Source organism: Parus major, unplaced genomic scaffold (genome assembly GCF_001522545.3).
Source record: "Parus major isolate Abel unplaced genomic scaffold, Parus_major1.1 Scaffold288, whole genome shotgun sequence".
NCBI lineage: Eukaryota > Metazoa > Chordata > Aves > Passeriformes > Paridae > Parus > Parus major.
Window position 1 is genome coordinate 219,077 of NW_015379270.1, and position 15,803 is coordinate 234,879.

The window sequence follows — 15,803 nt, forward strand, 5'->3', positions numbered from 1 at the left end:
GCTCCATCCCTGGCTCCTGTCCCTGCTCCATCCCCAGCTCCATCCCTGGCTCCGGCTCCATCCCTGGCTCCTGTCCCTGCACCAGCCCAAGAGCCGGGTGGGTCAGGAGTTCAAAAACCCCAAAGCTCCGATCCCACCGTGCCAGGGAATTCCAGCCCTGCGTGGGAAATCGGCGCTGGAGCAGCGGCTCAGCGAGGGGGTCCGGCCGCCAGCGAAGCTGCGACTTTATTAGGGAGCCAATTGAGGAGAATTACAGTAATTACTGCTCCGTGTAATTAAGCGCTGGGGAAGGGCTCGTGCCGGAGGACGACGCTGGGCTCGGACGGGCGGGGAGAGCTCTGGGGATGCTTCAGCCGCTTCCCCCCGCGGTGGGCGAGGAGCCAGAGCCCACTGCCCATCCAGCCCTCCGTGGGGATGCGGGGACCCACCGAGGCTGTGGGATTTCCCTGCCCGCCGGCTTCCCACGGCTGCTCCCCAGGCACCGCCTGCAACAGCCAGACTGCTTCCTGGAGGGTTTGGGGGTTTTTTGAAGAGATTTGGGGGTTTTTTTGCAGTACAGTGGGACAGCAGCTCCGCTGAGGCTGTGCCAGAGCCCGGCAGACCTGGCAGTGCAGGGAGCTCAGGAAGATGAACCCACGTTATCTTCTAAAGTGTATTAGTGAAACCACATTAAATCCTCAGGAGATAAGTCTTATTCCAGATTTCAAGTGCTCTTAATTCAATTCCGTGGTGAATGGAGCCACGTTGAATTTATGCCGCTTTAATTGTGTGTGAAGTTTCCGTGCCACGATTTAATGCCCGTTAATGAGCGCCTTTCCCACTGCAGCCCTCCCTGCTCTCACCGCCTCTGGGCTGTGCCAGGAGAGGGGAGCAGGGCACCCCGAGCCGTGTGTGCTTGAACGGCTCCAAACCAGGCCACGGCTGCCAAACCTCAACCTCACAACTTGAGGAGAGAGCAGGGAGGGTGGGGAGGGGCGAGTGCATCCAAAACCCCAACAAACGGGTGAGAAAAGGAAAAATCCATTAAGGGACGACAGCTGCTCCAGTGCTGCTGTGGATGGGGGAGGCTGGGGAGACACAGACTGTGGGCTCTGCCCCAAGCACTCCCTGCCTCAGGGTGCCAGGCTTTGGGGAGCCCCCCTGATGCTCTTGTGGGTGCAGGGGAAGGAGCAGGAGCTGTTCCTGGCCCGGCCACCTCTGGCTCCAGTGCTTAGCCTGACTTCTTCTTGAAGCTGGAGGAACGAGGGGACCCTTTTAGCTCCAAAATTAAGGATGGAAGTGCCCATCCCACCTCCCAGAGCTGCACTGGGAGAGGATCCAGTGAGCCCTAACCAAGGTTTCCATCTGCCCCAGGACCCCCCACCCCTGGGGCCCCTCCAGCCCTGCCTGTGGCTCTGCACAGGGGCTGGGGCAGGACAGGCTCAGCCCTGACCCTGTCCCTGTCCCCATTCCTGCCAGGGGAGGCTCAGGCAGCCACAGCAGCCCTGTCATTACCCCGGGCTGTGCACCAGCAGCACCACTTGGGAAACAAACCTGTCATTAGTGGGGACACCGGCCTGGGCTGGCATTTGTGGCCAGGGAAAGCAGCCCAGGAGTCGCCTGCCCTTCTGTGTCACCCTCTGGGGACACACGGCCTGCACACCAAGGAAGGACACTCCTCTTTGGGGTGCAGCCCCCCAGGCTGAGCCTTGGCCACACTGCCCATGGTGCAGTGAGTGCCCTGTGAGGTGCCCTGGCTGCACTGACGGTGCTCAGACAGGACCCCTGAGACCTGCAGGAGCTGCAGAGAGGAGGTGGCTGCAGCCCAGGGGTCCCCTCTGGCCACCCCTCCTTGGGTGATCCCCCTGCAGAGCCCAGAGCCCCCTGGGCAGGGGGACACAGGGTGGATGTGGGGACCCTGAGCACCAGCACTGCCCAGGACCTCACCCAGCCTCTGCCCCACGAGTGCCCAGCCAGGGCCCAGTGCCCACGAGCAGCACAGCCAGGAAACTCTTCTTTGTTTTCATTTCTTGGCCTCCTTTCAGTGCTCCACGTCCTTGGCTGTGTCATTGTGCTGGTGTGCGGGAAACAGCCCGGGAGGGTCACCAGGACCTTGCCAGGGACACAGGCACCTCCTGCTGCCATCCCAGGCCACAGGGGCTGTCCCAGGGCTGGCACTGTTGGCACTGACCAGGAGCCAGCACCTGCTCCCTCCCGAGCTGCCCCAGAGGCCCACGGGCCCCTCCATCCCCAGGGCCAGCACAGGCCCCAGTGAGCCCCTGCTCAAAATCTTGTCAGGACTTGTAGAAAGAGTGAGTGGGGTTTTGGTTTTGGGGTTGGACAGGGAGGGCTGCTGGTGGTTTTCTCCCTGGCTCATCCCCTAAGGAGGTGTTAGACAATCCCCACCTCAAATTCAGTGTGACACAGTGACAAGGCCAGGCAGGGCCTGAGAAATCCCTGTGCTGATCCCCCCACTCCTCCTGGATCCCTGCTTCACCTGCCATCATTCCAGAGGCTCAGGTTTCCAGCAGAAAAGCCCCTTCCCATGCTTATCCTGACTTGTTGCCATCAGATATATTTTATTTTTTTTAAAGCCTACAAAGTGAAGCTTTGGCAAGGCTGGCTGGGAAAAGCATTTCAGATAAAAATAGGGAAAAAACATAAAATTAATGCCAGCAAAAACAGTCTGAATAAACCCCAAAAAGAAAGCTCAAAAGAGAATCAATAATTAGCCCTGCTACTTAACAGTAACAAGTGACACACTGTACATGGGAGCCACAAATATTTGAGCCCGGTGGCTTCAGGGTCACAAGGGGGATCTGGTGGCATTTGTGCCCATCCCTGGTGGTGGCAGAGCCCTGCAAGGACTGGGGGATGGAAGGGACCAGCTGGGCTCTGCCAGACCTGGAGGGAGTGCAGGGATTCAAACATCCCCTCCTGGGGGTGACACAAACACAGCCCCCCATGGGAACACTGCTTGTTCCCCTTCTGCAAACCCCAAATTCCCCAGCTCAGCCCTCAGTTTGTTCCCTCCACTGTACACCTGTTTTTCCAGCAGTATCCCATGAAAACAAGCCATTCCCCACGCCCCAATATACTTTAATAACCAAGTTATTGGCACACAGTGCTGGGAGCTCGTCTCATCCAGCAGTTTATTCCAAAGTGCACCTACACCGCTGCCATCCAAACTTGCTGCCACCCCAAACTCCCTGGAACTGGACTGAACCCCCAGTTTCACCTCAGCTCCTGGATGATGGTGTTTATAGAGCCCAGGAGCTCCCTGAAGTAGCCGTCCTTGTCCCCTTCCCTCTGCTCCTCGGCCGCCAGCTCCTCGTACTCGCTGCGCAGGAGGCTGAGGGTGGTGCCCAGCGCGGGGTCCCCCCGGTAGTGCTCCCTGCAGAAGGCCACCAGGACCCCCACCAGCTTGAGGACCTTTTCTCGGGTGTCGTGCTCGGGCATGGCCAGCAGGTTGGGCACCAGGGAGCACCAGCCCTGCTCCACCACCGCCGGCACCAGCCTGACCTGCCGGTACTGCTGGATTTTCTCCTCCATCTGCTCTCCGTGCTGCGGGTCCTCAAGCAGCATCTGTGGGAAGTGGTGGAACGCAGATTAATGTCCCTGTCAGAGAGGGACTGCTCCCAGGAGCTGGCACAGTAGAGGAGGATGAATGTCCTGTACCACCTGCCATGGACTTGCCACAGAGGACCAGACTGAGCTTGTGTCCTGGCTCCCTGGCCAGGGGCTGTCTGACCGTCCTGGAAATCTCCCAGTGACTGGGGGTCACACAGCCTGGGAGGGGACTCGGGGGCAGGAAGCTCAGCAGCACTTGTAAAGTCTCTGGTCCTTTGCCTTTTGCTGCTGACAGGTGCCTGCAGCACCTAATGGACATCATCACTTGGCTCCATGCTGCTCCTCCCAGAGATGGGGATCTCCATCTCCTCCAGCCACAGCCAGCCCTTCCCTTCCCAGCCTTATCCAGAAAACCCCAGCACTGAAATTCTGCAGGGGGCTGGACCCCTTCCAGCAAGAGAGGCCAGCCCCAGTGACTCCTGTTCCACACTGAGAGCTGCCAGGGTGGTTTATTATTCCAAACCAACCCACCTGAACATCACCCAGCCCATCCCAAACCTGCCACGGCAGCTCAGAGCAGCCCCCAGCACCCAGGGTACAGCATTCCCAATCCAAAGAGCAGCTAAAAATCATTGTTTTAACACAAACCCGGGGATCTACCGGGCTGTGCCTGCCCCAGACCCATGGAGGAGGGACCAGATGGGGCTGCCAGAGGGGGCAGCTGGAAATGAGCAGCAGGATGGAATGGGAATGAGAATGAGAATGGGAATGAGAATGGGAATGGGTTGAGTCAAAATGCCCTTGTCTGCTCCTTTCCCATATAGCTGACAGGATCATGTTAGAGTCAGCACCTGATAAGATTTCAGACCTGCTAAAATAATTTGCACCTTTACAAAGTCTCCTGGACAATAAGTGATTTAACAGAGAGGTGCTGCTCTGCTGTGCCTGCAACCCAGGTATTAGAGCAGCCATAATCCGCAGGGCAAATTGGCCATAAACTGAGCCAGAGTGGATTTAATTCCCATTCTCTGGAGTCAGGGAAATGCACAGACTGAACAACAAGCCATGGCAAGGAAAGACAGGCTTTAAACTGACACTTACAGCAGTAATCCAGGGTATTTGAAAATAAAACAGAGAATGTGGCGGGCTGGGCTCCAGCGAGGGACGTGCAGCAGGCAAAGGGACACGGCAGGGCTGGCCTGTCCCCTGGCCTTGGCTGGACACCACAGCCCAAGGCCAGCATTCCCTACTCATGTCCTGCTGTTTAAACACCCTTGGGAGGGATTGGTGGCACTGGCTTGAAGGCAAACAAAGGTTTCAGCTTCTCTGGGCTCCCCCAGACACTTGTGTGGTGTTGGGCAAGGGGCTGCAGGGGACTCATCCCCACTGATGCTGGGCTGGCTCCTCCTCATCCTTGTCCCGTGAGGATGTTCAGGCCTGGCTGGGTTTGGGGGTGAAGGTGGGAGTGCCTGCCCAGGTGCCATCCCAGCTCTCACCTTCTCCATGATGAGGTCGTAGAGCAGCGTCACCACACGGACGTGGAGGGGCTCCATCCCCTTCTGCCTGAAGAGGCTCCTGAGCACCTGGAGGCCGCCCAGCTTGAGGAACTGCTGCTGGGCATAGGGGAAGTGCCTCAGCATGGAGGACAGAGCGAAGAGAGCCTGGTGGAGAGAGAGAGGCCAATGAGGATGGTGGCCACGGCCACCCCGTGTGGCACAGCCCCTCTTCATGGCAGCAGTGGGGACAGCAGAAACACCCAGCCCATCTGCAGAGCTCCATGGAGAATACATCCCAACCTCTCCTTGCTGAGGGACACGTCCAGCAGTCTTGTTTGCAATCCCAACCCTCCCCAGCACTGTGAGGCTGCCAGACCTTGGGTGCTTCCATCCAAACCCAGGCTGGGCTGTCACTGTGACAGCCCCTGACAGACCCAGCCCCATCAGTTCCCCCTGCTCACCCCCACACAGGCACCGAGCCCACAGGATGGGGTGAGGAGTGTCCAGCACCACCCAGCACAGCCTGAGCCCTATGAATGGTCTGGATGTCAGGGGTGATGTCCCCACACCTGCACAGTTAGGGGACAAGGCCACGATGTCCCCCAGCACCCAGAGGTGCCCGGGCCTCGGCTTGGAGCCAGGGGACAATTGGGGCCCAGCCTGTCCCGCTGGGTGGCTCTGGCAGCCGTGGTGGCACAGGCTGGCCTGGGGCAGGGCACAGGCCGGGCTCCTCACACACGGGCTGGGCCGCGCCCGCTGCGCACGGACAGATCTGAGCTGACAGCGTGTCCTCCCCGCTCCCATTCCTCCCTATTTCCATTCTCCGCCTTGCTGCTGGGGCATTTGAGATGCTGCCGTCTCCCTTTTTAATCGTAGGCCAGAGGAAGGCGGAGGGAAGGAATGCACTTTTGGCCTCGCTGCCGTGCAGGGCTCTGAGCACCGGGGCGGAAAATCCACGGCAGCGGGAGCCTGGGGCTGCTGCCATGTGCAGGAAGGGGCTGGGGCTGCCCTTGGGATCCAGTCTGGACACACAGGACACTGTACACAGCACAGGAGCTGGAAATGAAAACCTCTGACCTCCTGGAAAAGAGGGTTCAGCCCTTGGAGGGTCTCGTACAGCTGTGTGTGGAGTGGGCAATTCTGAGCCCACCCCTCTCCTTTCTCCAGGGGCTGCCAGCACGGTGCACTCAGGTTCACTGGAAAGGATTCACAGCAGTGCTGTGAGAGCCCCTGCACGTCCAGCCATCCCTCCCCAGCCCAAAAGGAGCTAAAGGTTGAGCCACAGGCACTCCTGGGAGGAGTTTCTGAGCCTGGAGCATCCCGTGGGATCTCACATCCATGGCCAACTGCAAGGGGGTTCCACAGCCTTCTCCTGTGCCTTTCACTTGCTGGAGGACTCTCATCAGGGTTAAAGGGGAACGCATTTTAAGGAGCTCATTACAGGTGAATGGAAGAGCCAGCGGTCCCCCCACCCTGCCAGACCCCTCGTGCAGGAGGTTCCTGTGGGAAACAGGGCTGGGGGCTTGGGAGCAGCCAGGTGATGTTACAGAGGTGGCACCACAGGCCAAAGTGAAGGTAATGGGATCTCATGCTCCAGGGAATACAGCAGGGAAGGCAGGGAGAGAGGGGGGGAGAGGGCAAGGAAGCCCCCAGCCCGATGGACAGCGCTGCACATTTGGCTGGGGGCTCTCGGTGCTGCTCCTTGTTCCAAAGCCTCTGCCAAAGGCAGGACACGGGGCTGGCTGCAGCAATTAGCTCCTCCAAACGTCAGCTCCTGTGTTTGTCAGCCTGTGATGGCTGTGCTGCCACAGGGACCCTCGCTGTGCCCCCAGGAGCTGCAGCCCTGTGCCCATGAGAGCCACTGCAGGCACTGGGGGTCACCCCCAGAGCCAGGGGGGTGAGGGCTCCAGTGCTGCTGGGCTGGTTTGGCACCCAGGGCCCCCCCTCCTGCTCCCCTGGGAGTGAAGCCCAGCCAGTGAGGGGGGCAGAGGGGGTCCCACACTCTTCAGATGTCCCTGATATCCTGGAGGTGTTTTTGCAGAACTCATCACAAACTCAGAGGTGCAGCCCCACTCCTCACCTTCTTCCTGACAGCCAGGGGCTGTTCTGTGGCCAGGATAACCAGGAGCTTCTGCAGGGCACCACCCTCGATGGCTTCGATCTGCACCCTGGGGTTGCTGCAGGGATGAAAGCAAAAGGCAGGTCACCAACAGAGGGGCAGGGCAAGGAGGGAGGGACCCTGCTCTGGCTTGTGCCAGCCCTGGGGTGGCAGCAGGGCCAGGACAGTGCCCGTCCCCTGTGCTGGCCCTGCTGGGACCCCTGAGGGCTGTGTTCAGTTCTGGTCCCTCATGGCCAGAGAGCCCTGGAGGGGCTGGAGCGTGTCCAGGGCAGGGAACGGAGCTGGGAAGGGTCTGGAGCCCCAGGAGGGGCTGAGGGAGCTGGGAAGGGGCTCAGCCTGGAGAAAAGGAGGCTCAGGGGGCCCTTCTGGCTCTGCACAAGTCCCTGGCAGGAGGGGACAGCCGGGGGGTCGGGCTCTGCTGCCAGGGAACAGGGACAGGAGGAGAGCTCAGGCCTCAGGCTGGGCCAGGGGAGGCTCAGGGTGGACAGCAGCAGGAATTTCCCCATGGAAAGGGAGCTCAGGGATTGGAACTGCCCAGGGAGGTTTGCAGTGCCCATCCCTGGAGGTGTCCCAGGAAGGGCTGGAGGTGGCACTGAGTGCTCTGGGCTGGGGACAGGGTGGGGATGGGGCACAGCTGGGACTCCATGGGCTGGGAGGGGTTTTCCAATTTCAGTGATTCTATTTAATTCTATTTCCACCCACAGTGGACATGAACAGCCTGATCCAAAAGAAAAGGCCTCAGCTCCCACCAGTCCTGGCTCATGGTTTTGGAGAAGGTACAAACCCTGCAGCCACCTCAAACACCTCTGAAGTGAAGGCAGCAGGGGTGGGGAGGGCACACTGGGTCACCTGGGCCTTCCCACCACACCCCCATCCCACTTGGCTTCCCCTGGCAAGGAGCCCTCCCCTGTGGCTCCCTGGCTCTGTGAATCCTCTCACTCCACATCACATCCACTCCTGAGCAGCCTCCATATTCCAGTTCCTGCTTCCCCCTCCCCTCACTTGCTGCGAGCGTGCTGATCACCCACACACCTCCCACAGCAAGAGCTCCTCTCCAAGGACTACTGTGGATAAATGCACCCTTCTGCCTGCCAGGACAGGCTGAAACCTCAGATCAGGATGCCAGCAGCTGCCCAGGGACAGACAGACACACAGACAGACCGTGCCCCCATCCATGCTGGCACATTGCAAGCCCACTTCTGACGTGCCTGGGAATGCGGTGGAAGCGTCAGAGGCTCCAGGCTCCCTCCTTGGCAGGGAGTCAGGGCTCAGTGTGCCAGCTGTCTGAGCCACATTGCCCCATGCCAGAGGTCCCTGCCCCTGCTGCAGCACCTCAGCCACAGCTCTCACTGCTCCCAGGGAGCTGCTGCAGCAGCGCTTGGGGTGCAGTGCGAGATGTAACCAAAACCTGTGTTCTGTCACCAGCTGTGGCAGTGCTCTCATCTCCCCCACCACCCATCCTCCCTCCAGGGGATCTCTTCTGTCAATGGGCCCTCCATCTGGCTGCAGGACTGATAAAATGCCATCATCCCACTGGGAGAGGCTCCACCCAGGGGAGGAGCCAAGCATTCCCACCTGGATACAATCTGAGACTCGGAACACCGCAGGCAGCCGTTCTCCACTGGATCCCAGAGGAAAAACAGACCCAGCTACAGCATCAGAGCTTCAGAGGAAACCTACACCCTTCTATGGGATCTCTGCTCCAGCAGCACCACACCTGACACTGCAGGGACTGCAGCCACCATTTAAGCAAAGTGCTACCAACACCCTGCCCAACATTTCCTTAGTAAAGAACTGTTATTCCTATTCCCATATTTTTGCCTGAGAGCACCTTGATTTCAAGATTATAATATTTTGAAGGGGAGAGGGGTGGTTCACATTTTTATTTGTTCCAAGAGACGTTTCTGCCTTCCTTAGCAGACACCTGGCATTTTCAAACCAAGACAAGCAGCCACAGCCCAGCCCCTCCCTGAAATAAGAGAGACAGAGGCAGGCAGGGTCATAAAGAAACAAAATCAGAGACAAATGGAGCTTGGCAAGCAGCAGCTTGGAGTTAAAACCATGGCTCAGAGCAGATCTGGTGTGGGGCTTCCCAGCTGGCAATACCAGGCTGACCTCAGGGCAGGAAAAGGGGGTTTGCTGAAAGCCACCTTTGATTTCTCCTTCCTCACCCGCCTGCTGCAGAGACATCCAGGCCCAGCCATGGCACTGGCACCCTGCCGAGGTGGGGGCATCTGTCAGCTGCCCAGACAGGGCAGGAGGGAGAAAGAACAAACCCAGGAGCTCCAGGATCCTCCTGCAGATTAGATTTTGGCAGAGCAATTCTCAGACCCCCATGCACCAGCCCCACAGCATCCCTGGAAGCAAACCAGCTTCTGCTGGGTCAGCTGGGACCTGACACATCTACCCTGTCCATCCCCAGCCTCCCCATGCCAGGAGGGGCAGCAGAGTCTGCTCCTGCAAAAACAGGATGCGATTTTCCACCCCAGTATGTTGTGCACCGAGCCATCGATGGCATCTCTGAATGGGCTGGGCACGGATCTGGGCAGTCAGCACAGGCAAACAGCACAAGCCCTAAAACTTCAGCTGTCCCCAGGCCACTCCTGGGCCCAAGGCCACTTGCCCCAGCTCACAACCAGGGCTCTCATTCAACTCCAGCCCAACCTGCAGCCACAGCCATGGCCCCAACAGCATGTGGTCCAAAAATCTGACCCCGTTTCACGTGCAAGTCCCTCTGGGCAATGGAGACCAGAGCAGGTGCAGGAGCAGCTTGCAGGAAGGCATTTTGCTGAGTAAAAGTGCACTGAAAGGACAATCCCCTGGGCTGGGGACCTCCTGGTGCCATTCAAGGAGAACGGCACATTTGGGATATCCAAGCTCTTTTGTCACATCTCTCTAAAATAAATAATAAAAACTCTTACAGCAAGAGACACAACTGAGAAATTGGTATGCCTTCAATGCTTGGCTGGTCACCTGGAGGATTTGATCTAATTAAAATCTCTGAACCATGGAGCTTTTGCCAAGGAGCAGCTCTGGAGGTGAGGGAGCCTTCCAGGCTGGTGGGTGTGCCGCTCGCTTCTCAATGCTCCTGTTGCTCTTTCTCTGCTATCAATGGCCCTGGTTTCAAGCTAACAAAAAAGCTCTTTTGAAGGTTTGGAAAACTCAGCAGAGATCTGTACAAATTACACTGTCAAGCCCAGGGAAAAGCAGCCCGAACAAAATAAACACAATGAGACAGACTGTGGAGCGCTCGCATGGGAAATTCAACTGTGCTAATCTGCTAATGGAGACAGGATGGTGGCACCTGCAACAAAATTCACTGAAAAAGGAGTCTGAGGCTGGGCCAGCCTATGGTGACATCCCATAATGCTGCAGTGGTGGCACAGATTCGGGTGTGCTGCACTGATGGGACTGACCAGCCCCTGTCCTGGGTGAGGAACAGCCACAGGCTGCAGGGACTCAACACAAGCCCCACACACCTTCCCAAAAGAGACCCCTGTGTGCTAAACAGCCCCAGATTATCCAGGGGGACCCAGCCTGGCTGTGGGGTCACAGCACATCCCCTCCAGATCCCCTCACTGCACATCTGAGCTCCCTGTGCCTCCCAGCCACGCCGCCCGCACTCTGTGCCATTGCCACTGACAACTCACGGCACGGAAGCAGCTCCCACTTTGCAGATGAAGGGGTTCTTGAAGAGCTCCCCCTGTTCCACTCCTCCTAGGACGACCCCAAGTCACAAATTTAGGAGAGACTTCTCAAAGTTTTTGCAGACTGCACATGCGATGGGTGTGGGAAGACTGAAAAGCAGCAACACAGCCCTGAGGCGACAGCAGCTCTGGAGTTAGGTGGGAACTTACAATAAGGCAGCAAAATTAGATTTAAATTAAAAAAAAAAAAAAAAGGAAAGCAAGAAAGCAAGCCAAGTGGTGCAGAGGGAGACTTGGAGGCACAGAGCAGGGCAGGCAGGCAAATGCCCTCATCTCTACTGCTCTGACAAGGACATACACAGAATATTTATTTCATGGCCTGCTTGTTGCAGAAACTGCATGAGACCTTGGGAAAGAAAGGGTCACCTCCTCTCCTGGGCATGCTGCTGAAGCCAGGTGGGGCAGGAGCGAGCAGAGGTGTGGAAGGAGTGGGCAGGAGGGGCTGCCCCTGCCTGGGCGCTGGCACAGCGCTCCTCCTGCCCTGGCTGTGGGGCACAGGCTGCAGAGCTGAGCTCTGATGAAAGCCCCGTGCTGGAGCAAAGGCATGATAATCACTGGGCTTAATGGGTCTCTCCTCTGCTCAGAACCAGAGCTCTGCTGGTTCTGATTTCCCAGGTGCCGCCTGGGAAATCAAAGCTGGGGATCAAAGTCTCTAAGTCTGTGAAAACAGCCTAAAAAATTTAGTGTAGTCTATTTAGCTTGTGCTGTAACCTGAGGATCAGAAACAGGCAGCGAGGCAGCATTGCTTACCTTGCCCTCAACCTCTTTCCCTTCCCCTCCCCGGTTTTCAGCCCAATATCTGTTAATGGAGAAAACAAGAGCAAACCAGCAGGACTGAAATGTGCCTTGTCTGGCTCCTGGGGCTCTCAAACCCTCACACCTGGGTCACAACTTGACAGGCAATGGGAAAGGTCATTTTTGTTGAGTCCTGGAAACAAAGCAACACGACCAGGGTCACACTTGAAAAGGCCAATGACTTCTCATCCTCCTCTCTGTTTGGAAGATATCTGACAGCACTTGTAAGCACAGTCATGTTAAAATTATTTGACAAATAATAGATAGAGAGATAAAACAGATCATTACAGTGTCAGTAATTCCAGCCTGAACTAGAGCTGTAAATCTGAGACTCTGAACAAGGGCAGAAAAGAGAGGCAGGGTGATCAGCAGCTCGTTAATACCTGCACGACTGAATTTCAGATTGCAGGTTTAAGAATAAAAAGAATAAAAACATTAAAACAGTTTGAGTGAGAAGTGACACATAAGGAGAACACGGTTTCCTCCTGCACTCCAAGCTCTGGCTATGAACTGTCCCTGTGGGAATTGACCATGGAGCAGCTGCAGTGAGCCAGATGGCTCTGAATCCATGACTTCCCAGGTATCCACATCTCCTTCCAAACTTCCTAGCTTCCTTCTTCAGAGGAGGATAACTGGGATAACTCGGTATCAACAGCCCTGCAGCCTCCTCCTTCTCCAAAAGGACCCCCTGGCTCTGCCAGTAAATGACACAAAACAGAGTTAACCCAGGCTTTCCCCAGTCCCCAGCCATGGAAAAGGACATTTGCATGCACAGTGTGAGATACAGGATAATAACAAAATAACCCCACTGCCACCAAGGCTGCCTGTGACTATTGGAGGGAGAAGGAGGAGGGATGAGGCACAGCCACCCCCAAAGCCTCCCCCAAGGGCTGCATGCAGCAGAACTGGCCTAAAAATCCTCTTCTCCAAGCACCAGCTCAGACCTGAGCTTATCACAGACAAAAGCCTTCAGAGCTACGACTTAAGGAGATTAAAAACCTCCCAGAAAAATGGAGCCCTGAGTAGTTACACCGATCAAAATACAGCGCAGAAGAAAGCAGGGGTGAGGGGGGAAAACCTGACAAAAGGAAAACTAGGTTTCAATAGGCAACACAATACAACAATTTCATATGAAAGATGTGAAGCATAAAAGCGGTGTTAGATGTTCAAAAGCCCAGAATATAGGAGAGATATAAAAAAAAATCCCCAAGAAGATGAAAATCTCCACTTCAATGCAACGCTGCCTTCTCACTTTCTGCCAAGCCAGGCGCTGGCGCCGTGGCGGGGGAGCAGCGGCGTCCCTGGGAGAGCAGCACGGCTGCCGGTGACATCCCGGATTCCAGGGACACAGCACGGCCTTTAGTGAGCAATTAGGTTACAGAGTGTTTGCTGCTAAGAGGAGAACAGGACTGCAGAGGATAAATTGGAGCGGAGTACGTGACTCTGCGATTCCGACGGGCGACGCGATCCTCAAACCCGGCAGCGTGAATCATCCCAGGAATCATTCCCAGCGGGGAAGGCACCTGGGAAAAGCTGGGGGAACCTTGGCTTGGCTTCCAACCACCTGTCTGTGTCCCAGACAAGAGAGAGGGAGCTTCTTGTGAGCCCTCCAGTGTCCCCTCTGGAAGCAGAGGGCTGTAAGATCCCGGTGACATCGGCTTTATCTGGGAACACTCTGCTCCCTGCCGCACCATGGAAGTGGGAATTACCTGGTGCAAGCTCCCGGCCCTTTGTGGTCACAACACAGAGCTTGGTGTGCCCAGGAGCCACTGGGAGCCCTGCAGGGAGGAGACCCAGCTCAGCTGAGCCCAGAGAGGCCAAGTTTAGTGTTTAGAACAGGAAGAAATCCGAGGAGCTGCGGTGCCCTAACGCAGCATAACAGATGGATAATTAGATTTATGCAAAGAGCTGTAAAAGTAAGTAATTAAATAAAAATACAGAATAACAAATCTGCTGCAGCAAGACACCTCACAGGGCTGCAGAAAGCCCCTGCAGCTGGGACCCAGCATTCCAGGTGTGGGATGCAGGAGCTGGGGCACTTGTGGGAGTCAGCAGAATCCAGGAGTTGCCCAAAGCATGGAGAAAGCAATGAGAACACAGGGACTGAGCCGAGTCCCCTCCTCTTCCTCACCTCTCTAGGGAGCAGAGTAGAGTGAATACCGACTCTGGCAGTAAAATCTCAGGTGCCAGAACAAAACCAATCACACCAGATTGTTCTGCTGAACACACACAAACAACAAACTGACTGGCTCTATTTATAGCTGTAGGAAAAAATGGTCCCACAAGAACAGAGAGGAGATCACACACAGCCCCAGAGCGAGCCCAGGCAGGAATTTCACTGCCCCAGCAGGACTGAGGCCTCCAAGGACACTCCCAGAGCCCTTTTCTGCTGGCCTTGGCTCTGCCAGCTCTGAGCTGTATTTCAGTGCCAGCACGAGCCCCTGGCTCTGGGGACACCGGCGCTGTCCCTGAGCCTCTCTGGGCTGCTCCAGGGGGGATCTGCACCTGGAGCTCCCACAGACACCAGGGCAAGAGCAGGATACAACTTCAAGAGCCTGAGATGACAGCTCAGCTTCTGTGGGTTTAATCAACAACCCACAGACTGTTCTAGGATAAAATGCAAAGGGTTGGGGGATTTCAGGATGATTGCCATCCCCATGTCAGCATTGTTGAGGTCAGCCTGACTTCTCTGTTCTGTTGGTGAAGTGGCCGTTCAGGCCACTCTGAGGGTTTGTCACCCCTGTGTGACACAAGGGCTGTAGGTGACCAATGTCCCACCTGCAGTGGGAACAGCGTGAGCTCTCTTCCAGCTCAGCGTGGTGAATGATTGACCCTTCCAGGTAGGTACAGGCATTTCCACAGTGCACAGGGAAAGGCATCCCAGGAAATCCCCAGTGCTCAATCACCCAAAGTGATGCTTTGTTTCTGAAGGTAAATCAACCTTATTGCTCTGTGTGCCACACTTACAAAACACTCCCCATGGGTTCCTGAAAGCCTGGTATTTACTGTAGGTCAGATGTGGATCGGTGCCGAGGGATGGGCTGTGCTTCATCAGAGGCCACATTAATAAAAATGAGGAGATGCTCTCTGAGTGTGAGCAGAACTCATTTATTTCTGTGCCGCTTTAGCCAGAGCCCTCAAAAATTGTGTTGATTTCTTTTTTAAAAAATCCCAACACAGCAAGAAAGAACAATAGTTCAGGATTAATACCACGGCCTCGAGCTCATCCCATGTTGTTCATCACAGAGCCTTCAAAGCACCTCCTGATTTATAGACAGGGAGACTGAAGAGCTCCCAGGAGCGTCGGCAGCCGTGTCAGGGTGGGAGTGAGAGTGCTGGCTCCTGCCTCCCTGCTCCTCCTCTTCCTCACATTCCTGTTCCCTGCCCGCCTCCAGATCCAAGTGGCCCAGGACGGTGGCAGAACGTCCAAGGTCCCTCCCAGCCCTCTCCTGCTGCCGGAGCCCCGGGAGCCGCTCCGAGCCCGCAGTGGGGCAGCTTTGTGCAGAATTCTCCCCCCTCGCCTGCTGAATCGCTCTGGGCATCATTCCAGGCACGCCGAGTCACTCGGATATTTCAACAAAAACCTATTCACACGCCTTAGGTGAGATGAAAACACTGCAAAAAGCTGTCTGAAAGCACCAGAAGAAGAGCCTCGGCTCGGAACGCTCCCGCTCTCCGGTGCCAATGTGACACATCCCACTAATCATCCTGAGAGATGCTGAAGGGGGCCCGAGGCTGAGCCCTTCCATTGTTACTCGCTTTGTTTGTTTGCTTGCTCATTTGAGCTGATTTTTCTTTAAGACAAGTGCTAATAATATCAGAAACCCGAGGACGCCTTTGCCTGGCGCGTTCCTGCTGGGAATGCCGGCGGAGCGCAGGCACTCCGCAGCTCTTCCCGAGCCTCAGAGCGAAGTGTGAGAACAGGCATTTCACTCCTCTCCCTGCAGCAGCAGCTCGGCTCAGCTCTGTCCTATTTTAACCCTGCCATCTGCTCGCAGCTCCTGTCCCCGGGCAGGCAGAGCCTCCCCTCCGCTCATCCCTGCCCAGCCCCATCCCGGCCCACCTGTCCCTGGTCCCCGGCCGGGAGGGGATGCTCCGATCTCCTCATCCCTGCCCAGCCCCATCCCGGCCCGCCTG

The 15,803-nt window shown here is 56.6% G+C and overlaps 1 protein-coding gene across 1 annotated transcript in view; it reads right to left on the reverse strand.

Moving 5' to 3' along the window:
• Window positions 1-3,057: 3,057 nt before the first annotated feature.
• LOC107198703 (nucleotide exchange factor SIL1-like) overlaps window positions 3,058-15,803 on the reverse strand; it is a 39,386-nt gene continuing 26,640 nt past the window's right edge. The window contains exons 4-6 of the mRNA XM_015615856.2: window positions 7,126-7,222; window positions 5,046-5,210; window positions 3,058-3,564 (exon numbers count right to left, since the gene is read on the reverse strand). Coding sequence (XP_015471342.1) covers window positions 3,214-3,564; window positions 5,046-5,210; window positions 7,126-7,222 — 613 coding nt within the window. The 3' untranslated portion in view covers window positions 3,058-3,213. The remainder of the gene's footprint in view (window positions 3,565-5,045; window positions 5,211-7,125; window positions 7,223-15,803) is intronic.